The sequence below is a fragment of the Salmo salar genome, chromosome ssa26, assembly GCF_905237065.1.
Source record: "Salmo salar chromosome ssa26, Ssal_v3.1, whole genome shotgun sequence".
Classification (NCBI taxonomy): Eukaryota; Metazoa; Chordata; class Actinopteri; order Salmoniformes; family Salmonidae; genus Salmo; species Salmo salar.
Window position 1 is genome coordinate 38,734,630 of NC_059467.1, and position 16,275 is coordinate 38,750,904.

Here is a 16,275-nt window from a genome sequence, read left to right on the forward strand (position 1 = left end):
ACTCTAAATAAACCATGTGTCATTCTAGATATAGACCCAGGCTACAAATACTGTGCTGCTGGTATTGACGTGATTTTATTTGACTTCTGACTGACACATTGGCTAATGACCGTCTCAATGAGAGAAAGAATGGAATCTTGCCCTTCCAGGAACTGTAATTCCACAAACCCTCGCATTCTGAATTATTAACTGGAACACAGAGCTGGTGCCAATCAGGGATGATGTAGCCCATGCACACAGCTAGCAACAACACACCTCCGCTGCCCTGCCTGACACAAACACATGCAGAGGAGGACATTACGGCACTAATGTTACCATCATGTGAAAATAGCCAGGCAATAGGCCTACTTTCTGCTCAGCTGAATGGAGTTAGGGAGGAAAACATGTCAAACAGAGTAGCAGCACATCAAACTAAGGATAGAAAACAACGCTAGGAGATCATGAATGAGCTCTCTACCTTTCCTTCGCCAGCAGTGTGTAAGTGTGTGTGTGTGCACACGTTTGAATGAAAGAGCTCTTCAATGACACCTCATATTCAGCACTTCTATCCCAGAGTGACTCCTCGTGTCCTTGCCTTTGTTGACAAACGTCAGCCAGACACGTCATGGAAAGTATCTGAAGTAGAAAATTGAGGTCAGGAGGAACACTCAACTGAATCAAAGCATGTATATGAGCCAGCATGGAGGTGTGTCTATAACATAACCACACTGTGTCTACAGAAGATGGAGGCAAGGCCAGTGATTGAATAATGATAACACACACCAAACTCAGGCCTAATATTTCTAGCTCAGAGTTCTGAGCCGAGCTAATATAACAGGCTAGTTATGAGAAAGGGCCTATGTTTCAACACTTTGGGACGTTAATCTCTCGTGGACAGACACACGTAACATTAATGGTATCGTAGCCTCTGTCAACAGACTGTGGGATGACAGGACTAACGAGGAAATCTGATCCGGTGAGCACGTTTTCGTCACTGATCATTTGGCCAAATCACGATTTTCACATCTTTTCCAATTTCGGAAGGTGAGGGGACATTTGGCAAATGCTTTGGCTGAGAGTTTCACTTTAGGGGGGTGGAGACTTCGCTAGTCTTGTCAGCATCGTTTGTCATACATCCCCCAGAACCTAATCGAGTGTCTAATGTAAATACGTAACATTTTGGTTCTGGGTTTGTGAGATTATACGGCGTATGAAAGCCTTTCTAACAAGTCGAAACAAGGCAGGCAGTCAGATACAAAACCCTGCTTGAATCCCACATCCTTCTGTACAGTGGTAGGAAGGCATGCGTGACAAACCCATATCATTATCATTTCCCCCCTCCTTTCAGTTCAGGCCCTCATATACATGACATCATCTAAAGACCTTTTCTTGCTCCGCTGCTATGTGAGACACTGGGACGGTCTGAAAACGCTAACTCAAACAGGCAGGGACAAGTGACAGAAGGACATGTTGTACATTCCAGAGAGAAAAATACTTCCGTTTCACTTCAGAAAGCCAACACGTCGCTGACTCCAAATCTGGCTCCTTGATCCATCTCTCTCTTCGCACGCTTCTCGTCTTGTACCAGTATTACAGCCAGCTTCACACATCCAACTAGAAAAATAAGATTGTGTTCCTCAAAAGTGCCAAAAAGTATAAAAAAAAACATTTGAACAAATATAGACCTTTTCATACGATGCACATTAAAAAAGTCTTTGTTTTTAAATGGAGAATTTATTTGTTGTCCACTTTCTCCAATTGGAACAGCAGAGGTAGCGAAGGACCTCAGAGGGGGGAGAGTCCAGATTCTGAAGGCCAGTGGACCATTCACCATTTCATTCCCTCACCACATCCTGACCCAGCCATTACCCTCGCTCCATCATCCACAACTCTTTTCCAGTCTGCCTCGCTACGCTGCCCAAGCCAAAACACAGGCCTGCAAATGTGAAAACAATTCAATGAAATCAAAGCCACAACACACTACCAAACAGAAACACGCATGTCTACGGAGGCATCAGAGTGAAATATCCTCTGTCCTTTGGAGAGATGGGAGGTTACTGAGTTTTACAGGAGCTCCACTGGTCCACCCACTTACTGGAAAACCTCCAGGCTTTACTGTCAGCAGGGCTCTCCTCCATCTCCACAGCAGGGAGAAGAGAACAAAACACAGCAATTGGAGCTGGAGCTGGATGCATCAACCATGAGAGCAAACAGCGTAAAACTGAAATATGCTCTACAACAATAGTCAAAGGAGCACTAAATTGACCTTTCAAACACTTGATTTGGAGTATTTTTGCAGAGCAGCCTTCCCTATCTATCAGTACAAAAGGGGCCTGGGTGTTAGGGGGTCTTGTAATTAGTGCAGCTATGTGGAGGAGAAATTCCACAAATACGTGGAAAACCTGACTTAACACGGCAGTCTCCTCTTGCCTTCTGTGTGAACTTTCACTGGCTCACGTGAGCTGGCCCCATGAATTTACGAGTGAGGGAAGCAGCGAGATTGTTTTGAGCCTCAGTGTGTGTGTGTGTGTGTGTGTGTGTGTGTGTGTGTGTGTGTGTGTGTGTAATATGTTGAGCAATCGAGTGTATCACAGGCCACCCTCCGACATACAAAAGCATCTGCATCGCACTCTGTGCGGATTTTAACCCAGATGTACTGCAGCTTGTTTCCGACTCCTTTTTCTGGAGAGGCTCGTGGAGAACTAGACACTTGGCTCACTGACAGAACTTCTTGTTACTTAAACATTGCTTATCGTCGCTGTCAGATTTTCTTTTTACATTTATTGAAAGCAGCAACTCTCCTCAATGTACACTGAACATTTCAGGACTCTAAGACCAAGAAAATGTTTCAAAACAGCTTCTTTAGCTTCATAATTTTATGTTTGTTCGGAAAATATGGTCATTTTTTTATTTCCTAAAGTGTGTTTTGGAGATAAGGTTTTCATCAGACAGCAGCGACGTTATGTAATTCACCACATTGGCCTATTTGCAGACAGCCAGGGGAAGCCAGGAGGAAATGGCTAGCATTTTTACATGGGCAGGGCTCGGCCGGTCTGTAGATTACTGCTGTGTACACTGGAGAGTTGTGACAAAGGTGCTAGCTAAACTAATGTTTAGTGGGTACATGAGGCTGGGGACCATGGATGAAGTGTTGTTACTAGCTCCTAGTTGGGCCACGGTCTGCTACGCCGTCTTCTTCCTTTCAGTTCAAAGGGCAGCATTGAATCCCAACTCAGCTGATCAGGCTAAACCAGTCCAAGGCAGCTGGCTAACATCCCAAGGAGCAGTGCTGAGAAACAGAAAGACTGATGTGGAGTTCAGGGTGTCAGTGACTGATAGCCAGGGATCCCTGGACTACTGCATTATTGATGCTCGTGAAAGAGCCATAGCGAGCAGGCGCGTTCCAGCGAGCAGAGCGAGCAGGCGCGTTCCAGCGAGCAGGCGCGTTCCAGCGAGCAGAGCGAGCAGGCGCGTTCCAGCGAGCAGAGCGAGCAGGCGCGTTCCAGCGAGCAGAGCGAGCAGGCGAGTTCCAGCGAGCAGGCGCGTTCCAGCGAGCAGAGCGAGCAGGCGCGTTCCAGCGAGCAGAGCGAGCAGGCGCGTTCCAGCGAGCAGAGCGAGCAGGCGCGTTCCAGCGAGCAGAGCGAGCAGGCGCGTTCCAGCGAGCAGAGCGAGTAGGCGAGTTCCAGCGAGCAGGCGAGTTCCAGCGAGCAGGCGAGTTCCAGCGAGCAGGCGCGTTCCAGCGAGCAGGCGCGTTCCAGCGAGCAGGCGCTCCAGCGAGCAGGCGCGTTCCAGCGAGCAGAGCGAGCAGGCGCGTTCCAGCGAGCAGAGCGAGTTCCAGCGAGCAGGCGAGTTCCAGCGAGCAGAGCGAGCAGGCGAGTTCCAGCGAGCAGAGCGAGCAGGCGAGTTCCAGCGAGCAGGCGAGTTCCAGCGAGCAGGCGAGTTCCAGCGAGCAGAGTGAGCAGGCGTGTGTTCCAGCGAGCAGGCGTGTGTTCCAGCGAGCAGGCGTGTGTTCCAGCGAGCAGGCGTGTGTTCCAGCGAGCAGGCGTGTGTTCCAGCGAGCAGGCGTGTGTTCCAGCGAGCAGGCGTGTGTTCCAGCGAGCAGGCGTGTTCCAGTGCCTTTATCAGAATGTCAGATTCTGTCTCCTGTCATCTGTATTTGACCAAAACTGACAACACAATGCCTGGACTGAACAACCAGGCCTTAGCAACAAGTTGGCCATCCTTGACTGAGCCCAACAGACAACGACGTGGCCTTCAAAACAACATGGCCTCCAGTCATCTCCAAGGCAGCTTGGTGTTTTCATGGTGAGGCCTTGCTGCAGCTCCTTGGTCTTTCACCCTGTAAGCAATCATTTCTGAGAGAACCACAGTGAGACTCCAGCAGCAGGAGAGAGAGAAGAGATGGTGTCATTACGCTAGATGGCCAGGCATTCAATAAAGAGCACCAGACAAAGTATCTAAGACCATAATCAACCCCGTAGCATTTCACAAAGCAGGAGAGAGAGAGAGAGACAGAGAGACAGACAGAGCGACACAGAGAGAGACAGACAGAGAGAGAGAGACAGAGACAGACAGACGTCAAACCAACACCCAGCGATAGAGGGGGCATCCTTGGCTGGGACAGTCTCACCTCCGATTCAGTGAAGTCGGTGCCACGTTTTTTGTGAGACAAATTAGGTTACAGGATAAATTAGCCTTGTTCTCCGTTGTAGGACATAATGTGATTGGCTGTGTTTACGCTGTTGCTAACACCAGCTCTCTGGCTAGGAGCTGTCTTTGATGAATGATTGATGAGCTTGCTCTGCAAACCGAAACACAGAGGCCTGGTGTTACCTGAGGAAGGAGATAGGCCTGATAGGACTGGTGCTACCGACCGACGCCCAGCAACACAGGAAAACGCACTAAAACAACACACACTCAGAGAAACACATACTGTATACACAAACAAACACTAGGCTTTTTACTCACCCACAACAGAGAGCACCAGCACACACACTTTGCCCTGCCAAAACACACACACACACACACCAGCAGCAGTCTCCAGTAGAGTGATACAACACAGTAACGTTAGACACCAGTGGGTAATTAGTGGTGGTAGCTGGCTTCTGATAAGCTACTGGTCTATGATGCAGCACTCAGCATGGCGTCCATGTTGAACCGATGCAGACACACCAAGACAAACGCAGGGGACCGTCCTTAGCTATGCGAGGTTTAAGTTCACAGACGTTCCTTTGAAAGTGCAAATCCTAGTTAAATACATTTCTATTTCAAATTGCTACTGGCAATGAAAACAGGAGAGTATGAAATTGAGGGAATAAAAGTTGCCGAGTGGAAAAAAATGAAAGGGCAACGCAGCAGGAGAGCGAATCAACTGCAGATTGAAAGCAATTAGAGGTGGGGGTTTATGTGTTGAGCATTTATTCAACGCAGAGTCTTGTAAAGAGAGACGGAGAGACAGAGAGACAGAGAGACAGAGAGACAGAGAGACAGAGAGACAGAGAGACAGAGAGACAGAGAGACAGAGAGACAGAGAGACAGAGAGACAGAGAGACAGAGAGACAGAGAGACAGAGAGACAGAGAGACAGAGAGACAGAGAGACAGAGAGACAGAGAGACAGATAGAGGTTGAGGGTGCTGGGGCGTAATTAAGGGAACCTTCTCGTGGCTCGCTGGCATTTGGGCTTCAATCTGAAGACTCTAATTAGGAGGTTCAGTCAGAGAAACAAGCAGGCCTCAGTCTAGAGAGAAGGGCTGAGGAGAGCCGGTGGTTCCCCAATCACCAAGCCCAGAGAGGAGAAATGTTAAACTAATTAAAAGTGCCAGACCAAAATGGCTACAGGGTTTTAAAAGGGGAAAACAAAATAACAAGTTGAGTGAATCACGTCTGAGGGCCCAGACAAAGGCCCAAACGTGGAAGTCTGAGGGGTGAAGAAACCACAGACTCACATTCAAATAGACTCAACAACAATATTTCCACCCACTATGTGGACACAGGCACACACACACTCATCCAGACTGCAAACGCATTGCAAAACAGCTGCCGTTGGAGCTGGTTGACCTTGAACCAGTGAGCACGCTCTCTCTTGCATTTCACCCGGCCCATATTTTGCTCCGGCTGCCAGCGCGCTTCACCATCTATAGAAGTCCAACGGCGCTGGTCGCCTTCCCGTCAGCTATTTTAAGCAGCCTCTCCACCCCTAGCCTTCCACCTCCTACCCCTCTCTGCCCTCTCCCTCCGTATGTCTGGGAGATCCTCTAACCTCCTACCCCTCTCTGCCCTCTCCCTCCGTATGTCTGGGAGATCCTCTAACCTCCTACCCCTCTCTGCCCTCTCCCTCCGTATGTCTGGGAGATCCTCTAACCTCCTACCCCTCTCTGCCCTCTCCCTCCGTATGTCTGGGAGATCCTCTAACCTCCTACCCCTCTCTGCCCTCTCCCTCCGTATGTCTGGGAGATCCTCTAACCTCCTACCCCTCTCTGCCCTCTCCCTCCGTATGTCTGGGAGATCCTCTAACCTCCTACCCCTCTCTGCCCTCTCCCTCCGTATGTCTGGGAGATCCTCTAACCTCCTACCCCTCTCTGCCCTCTCCCTCCGTATGTCTGGGAGATCCTCTAACCTCCTACCCCTCTCTGCCCTCTCCCTCCGTATGTCTGGGAGATCCTCTAACCTCCTACCCCTCTCTGCCCTCTCCCTCCGTATGTCTGGGAGATCCTCTAACCTCCTACCCCTCTCTGCCCTCTCCCTCCGTATGTCTGGGAGATCCTCTAACCAGAGGAGCAGCGACAGAAGGAAGCAGGATCATTATCATGTACTGTGATGTTAGTGTAGACCTGTGCAATTCTCTCATGGCCAGGCCCAGGGGTTTACCAGGCAGAATAATCTGTAGCAGTCCTTGCCTTTTCAGGACACCACTTCCACAACCATTCCCTGGGGGCTAGTGGTCATGGTGGCAGATTGGAAGCAACCCAAAGTATTGAATCATATGATTAGGCAGGTCAATAGGCCTAGCCCATGGGAAAGGCCAAAACATTCCCTAGATCCACATACTGGTAGAGAGCCAAGGGACTGTTCAACATAGAGAGAGCCAAGGGACTGTTCAACATAGAGAGAGCTAAGGGACTGTACAACATAGAGAGAGCTAAGGGACTGTTCAACATAGAGAGAGCCAAGGGACTGTTCAACATAGAGAGAGCTAAGGGACTGTTCAACATAGAGAGAGCCAAGGGACTGTTCAACATAGAGAGAGCCAAGGGACTGTTCAACATAGAGAGAGCCAAGGGACTGTTCAACATAGAGAGAGCCAAGGGACTGTTCAACATAGAGAGAGCCAAGGGACTGTTCAACATAGACAGAGCCAAGGGACTGTTCAACATAGAGAGAGCCAAGGGACTGTTCAACATAGAGAGAGCCAAGGGACTGTTCAACATAGAGAGAGCCAAGGGACTGTTCAACATAGAGAGAGCCAAGGGACTGTTCAACATAGAGAGAGCCAAGGGACTGTTCAACATAGAGAGAGCCAAGGGACTGTTCAACATAGAGAGAGCTAAGGGACTGTTCAACATAGAGAGAGCTAAGGGACTGTTCAACATAGAGAGAGCCAAGGGACTGTTCAACATAGAGAGAGCCAAGGGACTGTTCAACATAGAGAGAGCCAAGGGACTGTTCAACATAGAGAGAGCCAAGGGACTGTTCAACATAGAGAGAGCCAAGGGACTGTTCAACATAGAGAGAGCTAAGGGACTGTTCAACATAGAGAGAGCCAAGGGACTGTTCAACATAGAGAGAGCCAAGGGACTGTTCAACATAGAGAGAGCCAAGGGACTGTTCAACATAGAGAGAGCTAAGGGACTGTTCAACATAGAGAGAGCCAAGGGACTGTTCAACATAGAGAGAGCTAAGGGACTGTTCAACATAGAGAGAGCCAAGGGACTGTTCAACATAGAGAGAGCCAAGGGACTGTTCAACATAGAGAGAGCCAAGGGACTGTTCAACATAGAGAGAGCTAAGGGACTGTTCAACATAGAGAGAGCTAAGGGACTGTTCAACATAGAGAGAGCTAAGGGACTGTTCAACATAGAGAGAGCTAAGGGACTGTTCAACATAGAGAGAGCTAAGGGACTGTTCAACATAGAGAGAGCTAAGGGACTGTTCAACATAGAGAGTAGGCTTAGGTGATATACCATATAGCGGGGTATTTAGGGAAACAAAATGGGGGGCATCCCGCCTCGCGTAATGTATGCTACGCCACTACTTAGAACTATAAAGATACCCAAGATGTGTCAAATAAATGATATCCAGCTCAGGCCTCTAGCTCCGTTTGGTTTGTTAACTGGCTACAAGTCAAGAACAAGCTTCTTGGTTACAGCAGAGAAATTCAATCCCCTTCTGGATCAAGATCCCTGTTGTCTAAATTGTTTTGTGCATCAACAAAGAATGTATATATTAAGAAGTTGTTGTTTCATATCAACCCTTGTGTGTAGTTGCGGTGATGCCGTATTCCCCGGTAAGGTACAGAACGGGTCAGAACGGGAACATCTGGATACAGACTAACAGTTTCCTTTTCTATTTCACACACAACCTGGATGCAGTGGAGGAGGGAAAGGCCACTGAAACTCTATTGAGTTTGGGGAAATTGTAAAATGGCAAACTGCATGTTGAGGGGAACTTTCTCCATTTGTTCAACTGAATGAATATTGTGCCTTGTTCATGGCATACATGATATCACTGCCCCTCTTGCCTTGTGAAATGACATCCCCCATTAGGTTGAATAGAAATCTTCATGAAGCCAGCTCTTCTGACACAAAGTACCATGGTGGAATAGGCTTATCATCATTCTGTGTGGTCCTCCTTTAAAGTAGGCAATATACTGCTCTAAAATTGTATCTGAAAATAAAATGGCTGGTGAGAATGACTTGGCGACCTGTGCTTTCGATGGGTTGAACTGGCAAATGGAGGAGAGAGCAGCTGCACACTGTATTTAACTTCCTGCCAAAAGTCACTAAAGTACAGTGTAGGGCTACAGTGAGTCGATTCTATTTGGAGTCACTTCCTAAAATATGGTGCATTTACCAGAAGTGAGTGAAAGGAGGCCTGTGTGTGTTAGGGTGTGTGTGTGTGTGTGTGTGTGTGTGTGTGTGTGTGTGTGTGTGTGTGTGTGTGTCAGAGAGAGCAGAGAGATGAGCTAAACACAGAGGATGTTGTGACCTACTCCTCTGCAGCTGACATGCACACCAAGAGAGTCAAGCAGACTGCACTATCAGACTAGAGAAGCAGAAATGGTCATCAAAGTGGTAATGTAGTGCAAACTCACCTCTTGACTACACACATCTGGATATAGCTTGAGCATTCTGGTTTAAATGATTCATTCAAGAGATGTCTCCACTGTCTACAGAAATGCACACCTGTCAACAAGCTTAGACCTAGTATGTAACTAAACTCCTAATGTTTAGCCTGCTACTGGTGGACAACTAGAGAGATGACAGACCATGAGAGATCATCCCTCCTTATTACATACACGTTGCTGCAGCTTCCCCGTTCATACTGGAACTGCTCTGAACTCCGTATGCATGGCTACTAAAGCATACCACTACTTTACCCAGAAAACCTCACATTCATGTATGACAACGAATTAAACTAATGATTCTTTCTTCGTGTACTGCTCTTTATCATTTGTGAAATTCTAAAGTTCAGCGGTACTGTATGATGAAATAGACACTTCATTTCTCTCATAACACCGTCCTTAAACTTTTGTCAAACAAAGAGCTGTGGGACTGCAGCCAAAGTACGATACCACGCCTACAGAGAAGCAGCAGTAAAAAGACCTAGGCTGCACAGAGATACCACGCCTACAGAGAAGCAGCAGTAAAAAGACCTAGGGTGCACAGAGATACCACGCCTACAGAGAAGCAGCAGTAAAAAGGCCTAGGCTGCACAGAGATACCACGCCTACAGAGAAGCAGCAGTAAAAAGGCCTAGGCTGCACAGAGATACCACGCCTACAGAGAAGCAGCAGTAAAAAGGCCTAGGCTGCACAGAGATACCACGCCTACAGAGAAGCAGCAGTAAAAAGGCCTAGGCTGCACAGAGATACCACGCCTACAGAGAAGCAGCAGTAAAAAGACCTAGGCTGCACAGAGATACCACACCTACAGAGAAGCAGCAGTAAAAAGGCCTAGGCTGCACAGAGATACCACACCTACAGAGAAGCAGCAGTAAAAAGGCCTAGGCTGCACAGAGATACCACGCCTACAGAGAAGCAGCAGTAAAAAGGCCTAGGCTGCACAGAGATACCACGCCTACAGAGAAGCAGCAGTAAAAAGGCCTAGGCTGCACAGAGATACCACGCCTACAGAGAAGCAGCAGTAAAAAGACCTAGGCTGCACAGAGATACCACGCCTACAGAGAAGCAGCAGTAAAAAGGCCTAGGCTGCACAGAGATACCACGCCTACAGAGAAGCAGCAGTAAAAAGGCCTAGGCTGCACAGAGATACCACGCCTACAGAGAAGCAGCAGTAAAAAGGCCTAGGCTGCACAGAGATACCACGCCTACAGAGAAGCAGCAGTAAAAAGACCAAGGCTGCACAGAGATACCACGCCTACAGAGAAGCAGCAGTAAAAAGACCTAGGCTGCACAGAGATACCACGCCTACAGAGAAGCAGCAGTAAAAAGACCTAGGCTGCACAGAGATACCATTTGAATAATCAAGTCATCTATGACAAGCATGTGGTTTTCTAGTGTTCTGAAGAATGCCAGTCTCAACTCGGGTCAATGCAACTCATCTCACCTCAGTGAGCAGGACTCTACAGACGCTGCATACAGAGGGAAATGGATAACCCAGATCCAAGTCTCCCATTTTAATATGTTCAGGCAGCATGACTTATTCAAATGAAATGTAAATCCCCTGTACTAAGACATATAGCTGCCATGTGACAGTCATTCTACAGTATCTTCTCTTTTCCACCAACCCAAACACATTACTAAGAGACTACGCCACATCTAAATGACATCGCTAACAGCCTAATACTGTCATCTCTTAGGAAGGGTTGATTTGTTGTTGTTGTTGCGACTTTGACTCAAAAACTACAAAAGAGGATCACCTCACAGAATAGGCTACAACAAGCAAATAGGCTCATTTGAAATGTGGCAGTTTGTTTTTTAAACGTCTGAGAGAAGCAAACCAGAAGTTCTCACCGTCTCTGAGATGATACCACATCAGCAGACGATTAGGCTACGTGATACTGGCATTGACAGACTAGCCCATGGTGTCCACTTCCACCAGTGCAATTCCATGTAACTGCATTTAGCTGACGAACAGCATCCATCTATTCCCTATGGATACAACTTAGCTGAACATTTTAAGGAGGCCTGTTCAAACTCTTTCCCGATCGATTCACCTCACTTTCAGTCTGAACTTGCAATGCGTAATTGAATGAGATACCATCAAAATTCCATCAAACTGCATCCTCTGTTCATACATCAAACTAAATCTCCCATCAGTTCTTTAGAGAAAGAGAGAAACCTCCAAATCCCTAGTAATAACACTACTATTTAAAAGGCTGGTTTTAGAGTGTAAACTCCCCCGGACGCTAAGGCATAACATTAGTAATAACACTACTATTTAAAAGGCTGGTTTTAGAGTGTAAACTCCCCTGGACGCTAAGGCATAACATTAGTAATAACACTACTATTTAAAAGGCTGGTTTTAGAGTGTAAACTCCCCCGGACGCTAAGGCATAACATTAGGAGTACAAACTAATCCCTGACTCCTTCCATCTCACTCAGCCACTGACTAGCATTAATCAAACGAGGGCAGGGGAGTACTCTCAAAGATGACTTCAAGGCTTTTAGCACAATTTACCACCCAATACGTCCTCGCATACGTGGTCTGCTGGCCTGGCACCTCACATGAATTATGCATTCAGCTAGCCCAACGGTCAGTATCTCTGATGATCGAGCCCAGTGAATTGTGAGGTGACAAACTTTCCTCAGTAAGAGATCAATGACGTCATGACTTTTAGTCATCTGTACAGGGCCTATAAAAGTGAGAATCATAGCACAGAACTTCTGCCAACACCACCCCTGTGACACGTGCACAAATTGAAGATAGGAGAGAGTTGTTAAATAACATGAAAAGTCAGTCAGTTCATCATAGGCCCAGCAGACTTGAGAGGGAATGGAAGCTACACTTACTGGAGTCTCATTACTGACTCTGCACGCTCCACCCCAGAGTCTGGTTTATACAGTTTGTTCAATGGCTATACGGTATGAAAGTGACGCACCGCTTTCCAGGAAGTAGTATTGTAGTTTAATTTTTGTAGTCCCTTTTTTTTATGGTTTTCAAATGGACGAAAAACGAAGCCCAATGGTCTTTAAGATAACTTCATAAAAGGCATCTGGCAGAAGTAAATTCCACAAACACTAATATCATTTTATATACACTGTATCTTAAATGACTGCGTTTTCATGAATTTGATGATATAATCGTCAAGCCCATTCAAGAGATTGACCTAGGACATCATCACTTGCACATCGTTTTCAGAAGTCAAAAGTGGCTGGGCTGTTGACGTTCAAAATGAAATGGAACACCAAATCAGATATCAACAGGAAGTGTCTCAAAAACAACTTCCTGGAGTAGGATGATGGGCTCTGAGGGCAGGGGAGGAGCTTACCGGGGAACCAATCAAATTGCATCATCTTAATAACAGCCGAATGCAAAGTAATGCCACACAGACTACTGGAGTCTAGTCTAGGGCAGTAAGAGGCTGGTGTGGGCTCAGACAGACTGTCATCAGATTTAATCAGAGAGGGAGCAGCAGGGGCATGTGGGGATTAGGTGTCCACACCTACGTAACGGCAACATATCATCTACCAGGTGCCAAGTCTGCAATACAGACAACAAGTACAGTATACTCCAACTCCCATGGGGCGTTAGGAAAATGTATCAAACTCTGGAAGCACACATGTATGATCCTAAAAGCCTGGAAGCTCTGTGTGTTTAGAGCTGGATACACAGCAGGGGAGTATTCATTATGTCCTGCAATGGAAAACGTTTACTGTTTAAGAACCAAACGGAGCAAACAGAATGAAACGGGGAGGGACATACCGGATTTTGTCCAATGGAAACTCTTGTTTTCGTTGCAAAGCGCTTTTTTTTGTTTGGAGTAAACAAAATGTTTTGCAACAGAATCAGTGTAATGAATACACCCTAGAGCTCTCCAAGATTCCCCCAGACATTCCTGACATTTTCACCAAGGGAAAAGCTGACTGTTGATCTCTGGGACACAGACACTGCTGTCTGGCTGCACCGGTTCCTCTGGATACCAGGTGTGTCAGTTGTGGCTCTATTGAATTATCAGACAACGATGCTGGACACTGTACCAGACAGACAAACTACTCTGAACTGACCATAGGTCTACAACATGCTATATCTATAGGGTGGGTGTGTGTGTGTGTGTGTGTGTGTGTGTGTGTGTGTGTGTGTGTGTGTGTGTGTGTGTGTTGTCTTCAAGCCTCTCCAACATGCCTTGAGTAGACATGCAGCAAAAAGCTGGAATTGGAATGAGATGACGCACATGAATTTGAGCCAGTGAGTCAGTCCCTAGTGGCTGACCTTGTCTCTGTGAGAGCCAGCAGAAGACCCAGGGCTGAGAAAGATACACATGATGAAGGAGTTTTAAAGTGCAAATTAAAACACGCACAGGACTTCACGTCTGTGTTGTGGTACAGACACAATCTCAATTGAAATGTTACTTTTATGCTGCCACTTTTACAACGGCTTGCAAAAATGAAAGCCCCCTTCTTGGGTGTTGGTCTGTTCAATAAACATGTCAAATAGCAAACCATTAGCGAACCAGACAATAGAGAAGCCTAGCCTGTGTTAGACCCACTTAGTGAGGACATGGCTGCAGTGCACACGGCCCATTCTCTGTCCCCCACCTCCCCCAGAACCAGAGCAGAGACTTTAATTAGAAGTGGATAATTAGAACCATCCATCCTCGTGCAGTAAGGCTGCCTGATGATGCTCCTCTGAGGCAGTGGAAAACAGGAGAGCTGCCAGGTCCTCCACCAAGGCAGACCTGTGCTACCACAACAAGCAGGGGGAAAGAATAGGCTCCTACCTCACAGACAGACCAAGGTGTATGAATTGAAGGACTAACCGAGTCTGTGATTCTCAGGCCTTTTCAGGTTCAGTAAATAAGGTGCTTCCTAAACCGACTGGTTTCGGCATTAAAGCCTTCATCAGGGTGACATCATTCACCACCATCACACAGAACAGGATCTGGTACCAGAGCAGCTGGAAGCTCACGGTGGCTAATGCAAGGTTATGACATTATATGGTGCAGCCAGCTATGACAGAACCATTACAGTTATTACATTACAACTCCATCATGACATTTTACAAGACAGACCTCTGTGCTGTTTAACAGTCAAACCATCCCCCCCTATATATAATGTATGTGAATCACTAAACAGGCCTAGCTGCCCCTATGAGATGTTCTGAGAGACAGTACAGTGCTTTCTATTTAAGGAGGACAAATGTATTTTCCGGTCACAAAAACAAGTCATCCTGCATGTTCTTCCTCCGATGAGACCTCTCAGGAACTGAGTACTGAATGGGGTTGAGGCTTCACTAACCATCCTCCTCATCACACAAATAGCCTGAACAGCATCTACGAGGTAGAACCCACAGACTGACACTAAACTGGGTCATCCTCCTCATCACACAAATAGCCTGCCAGAACAGCATCTACGAGGTAGAACCCACAGACTGACACTAAACTGGGTCATCCTCCTCATCACACAAATAGCCTGCCAGAACAGCATCTACGAGGTAGAACCCACAGACTGACACTAAACTGGGTCATTCCTGTCCAGACCATTACGTAACAGTTCATATCATTTCAGGGCCCCGTTTCTCAAAACTAGAACTACCGGCACCTATAGGGTGCTGCCAAGAGTAATTCTTCTGGTGAGTTTTCCATTGGCCTGTCCAAGAGCAGAAGAAACATTATTCTCAGCATAAACATCCCAGATAGGCTGCCATGTTACGCATCAGGGTTCGTAACAGAGTTACGTTCAGACTCGAGAGGTGTTGAGCTGAGAGAGAAGCTGTTCATCCTCAAATGGTTAGCATGGTCTTTATGCAACATGGCCTAACGCTCTTTACACAACATTCACATTTCCTTCCAAGGAAACACACATACTGTACAGATGCAGTGGGCCTTCCTGCTCTTCACAGATATTTCATCAAACGGGTGTAAGCATAGGCCTGTGCATTAAGGCTTACACTTCAAATATTTGCCTACAGGCAGTTCCTTGCTCACCATGACATCTTGACAAATCCTACAGACTGGTGAGGGCTCAATCCTAACCCAGATGTTCACAAACTCATACAGACAGTTATTGATTTTTTCCCCGCCTCATTGTGTTGCAGTCTGTTTTCAGAACACTGTTTCCTTTCCCAGGCTGAGGGGACGTGAGCGGGCTACCCCCTGCCAGTAATGCTGTGGGGGCACATTTTTTCACAGGTCGTGGTATGCGGCTCCTGAACGAGCAGGATGTTAGGCAATAGAGAAGACATATCCTTGCCTGACCTCAGAAGGGCGTTTTTTTGTCATGGTAGGTCTGCACGATATGGGCAAAAAAATAGAATTGTGATTTTTTTATTTTATGATTGCGATTGTGAATTTGGCTTGTGATAAAAATCCAATCACTTGGGTAAACTGTTAGAATCATAGAAAAAACATTATTTATTTTAAAAAGTAAAGTGGACCACAGCATCGTTCTTGTTCGGAACAATCTGTTGACTGCATTTGACCTAACAGAACAGAGTGCAAACTTAGTGGATGTAAGGGGAGGAACTCCTTGAGTGACAGGGCAGCCTTGGTGTGTGTGGAAAGCAGCCGCAGGAGAAAAACAGGAGTCAACTAGAAAAACGGATCTTACACACGGCTGAGTGGCATTTCAAAATATTGCATGTGATACGGATATTGAACATGTCCGTATTGTGATTTCAATATAAAATAGATTCATTGTGCAGCCCTACCTCATGGTAGCCTATGTGTGGACACCAGAGAATTAGATTTCAAGATGATCTCAGCTCCCTACCAGAAGCTCCAGCATATCTGGGAGGATATGTCATTACTGTTAAACTTTAAGGATTTACTGTCAGAATATGATCATCCTGGCCTCTCCTGCGCTGACTCACTGACTTATTATAGACAGCCTGTATTGTACACAAACAACCCAGCATTGAATGTGTAACCCTCCATCTCCAAGCTCGGTGGACACTGAC

The 16,275-nt window shown here is 46.8% G+C and overlaps 2 protein-coding genes across 7 annotated transcripts in view; both read right to left on the minus strand.

The window, feature by feature from the left end:
- Window positions 1-16,275, minus strand: part of LOC106587826 (homeodomain-interacting protein kinase 3) — a 91,055-nt gene that overhangs the window by 56,364 nt on the left and 18,416 nt on the right. The window lies entirely within an intron of this gene.
- Window positions 5,565-16,269, minus strand: LOC123730736 (uncharacterized). Its single transcript, XM_045708073.1, has 2 exons — window positions 6,750-16,269; window positions 5,565-6,698 (listed from the first exon to the last, which is right to left on the minus strand). Exon 1 carries the CDS (start codon window positions 8,161-8,163, stop codon window positions 6,985-6,987), a length of 1,179 nt encoding a protein of 392 aa, XP_045564029.1. The 5' UTR covers window positions 8,164-16,269; the 3' UTR covers window positions 5,565-6,698; window positions 6,750-6,984.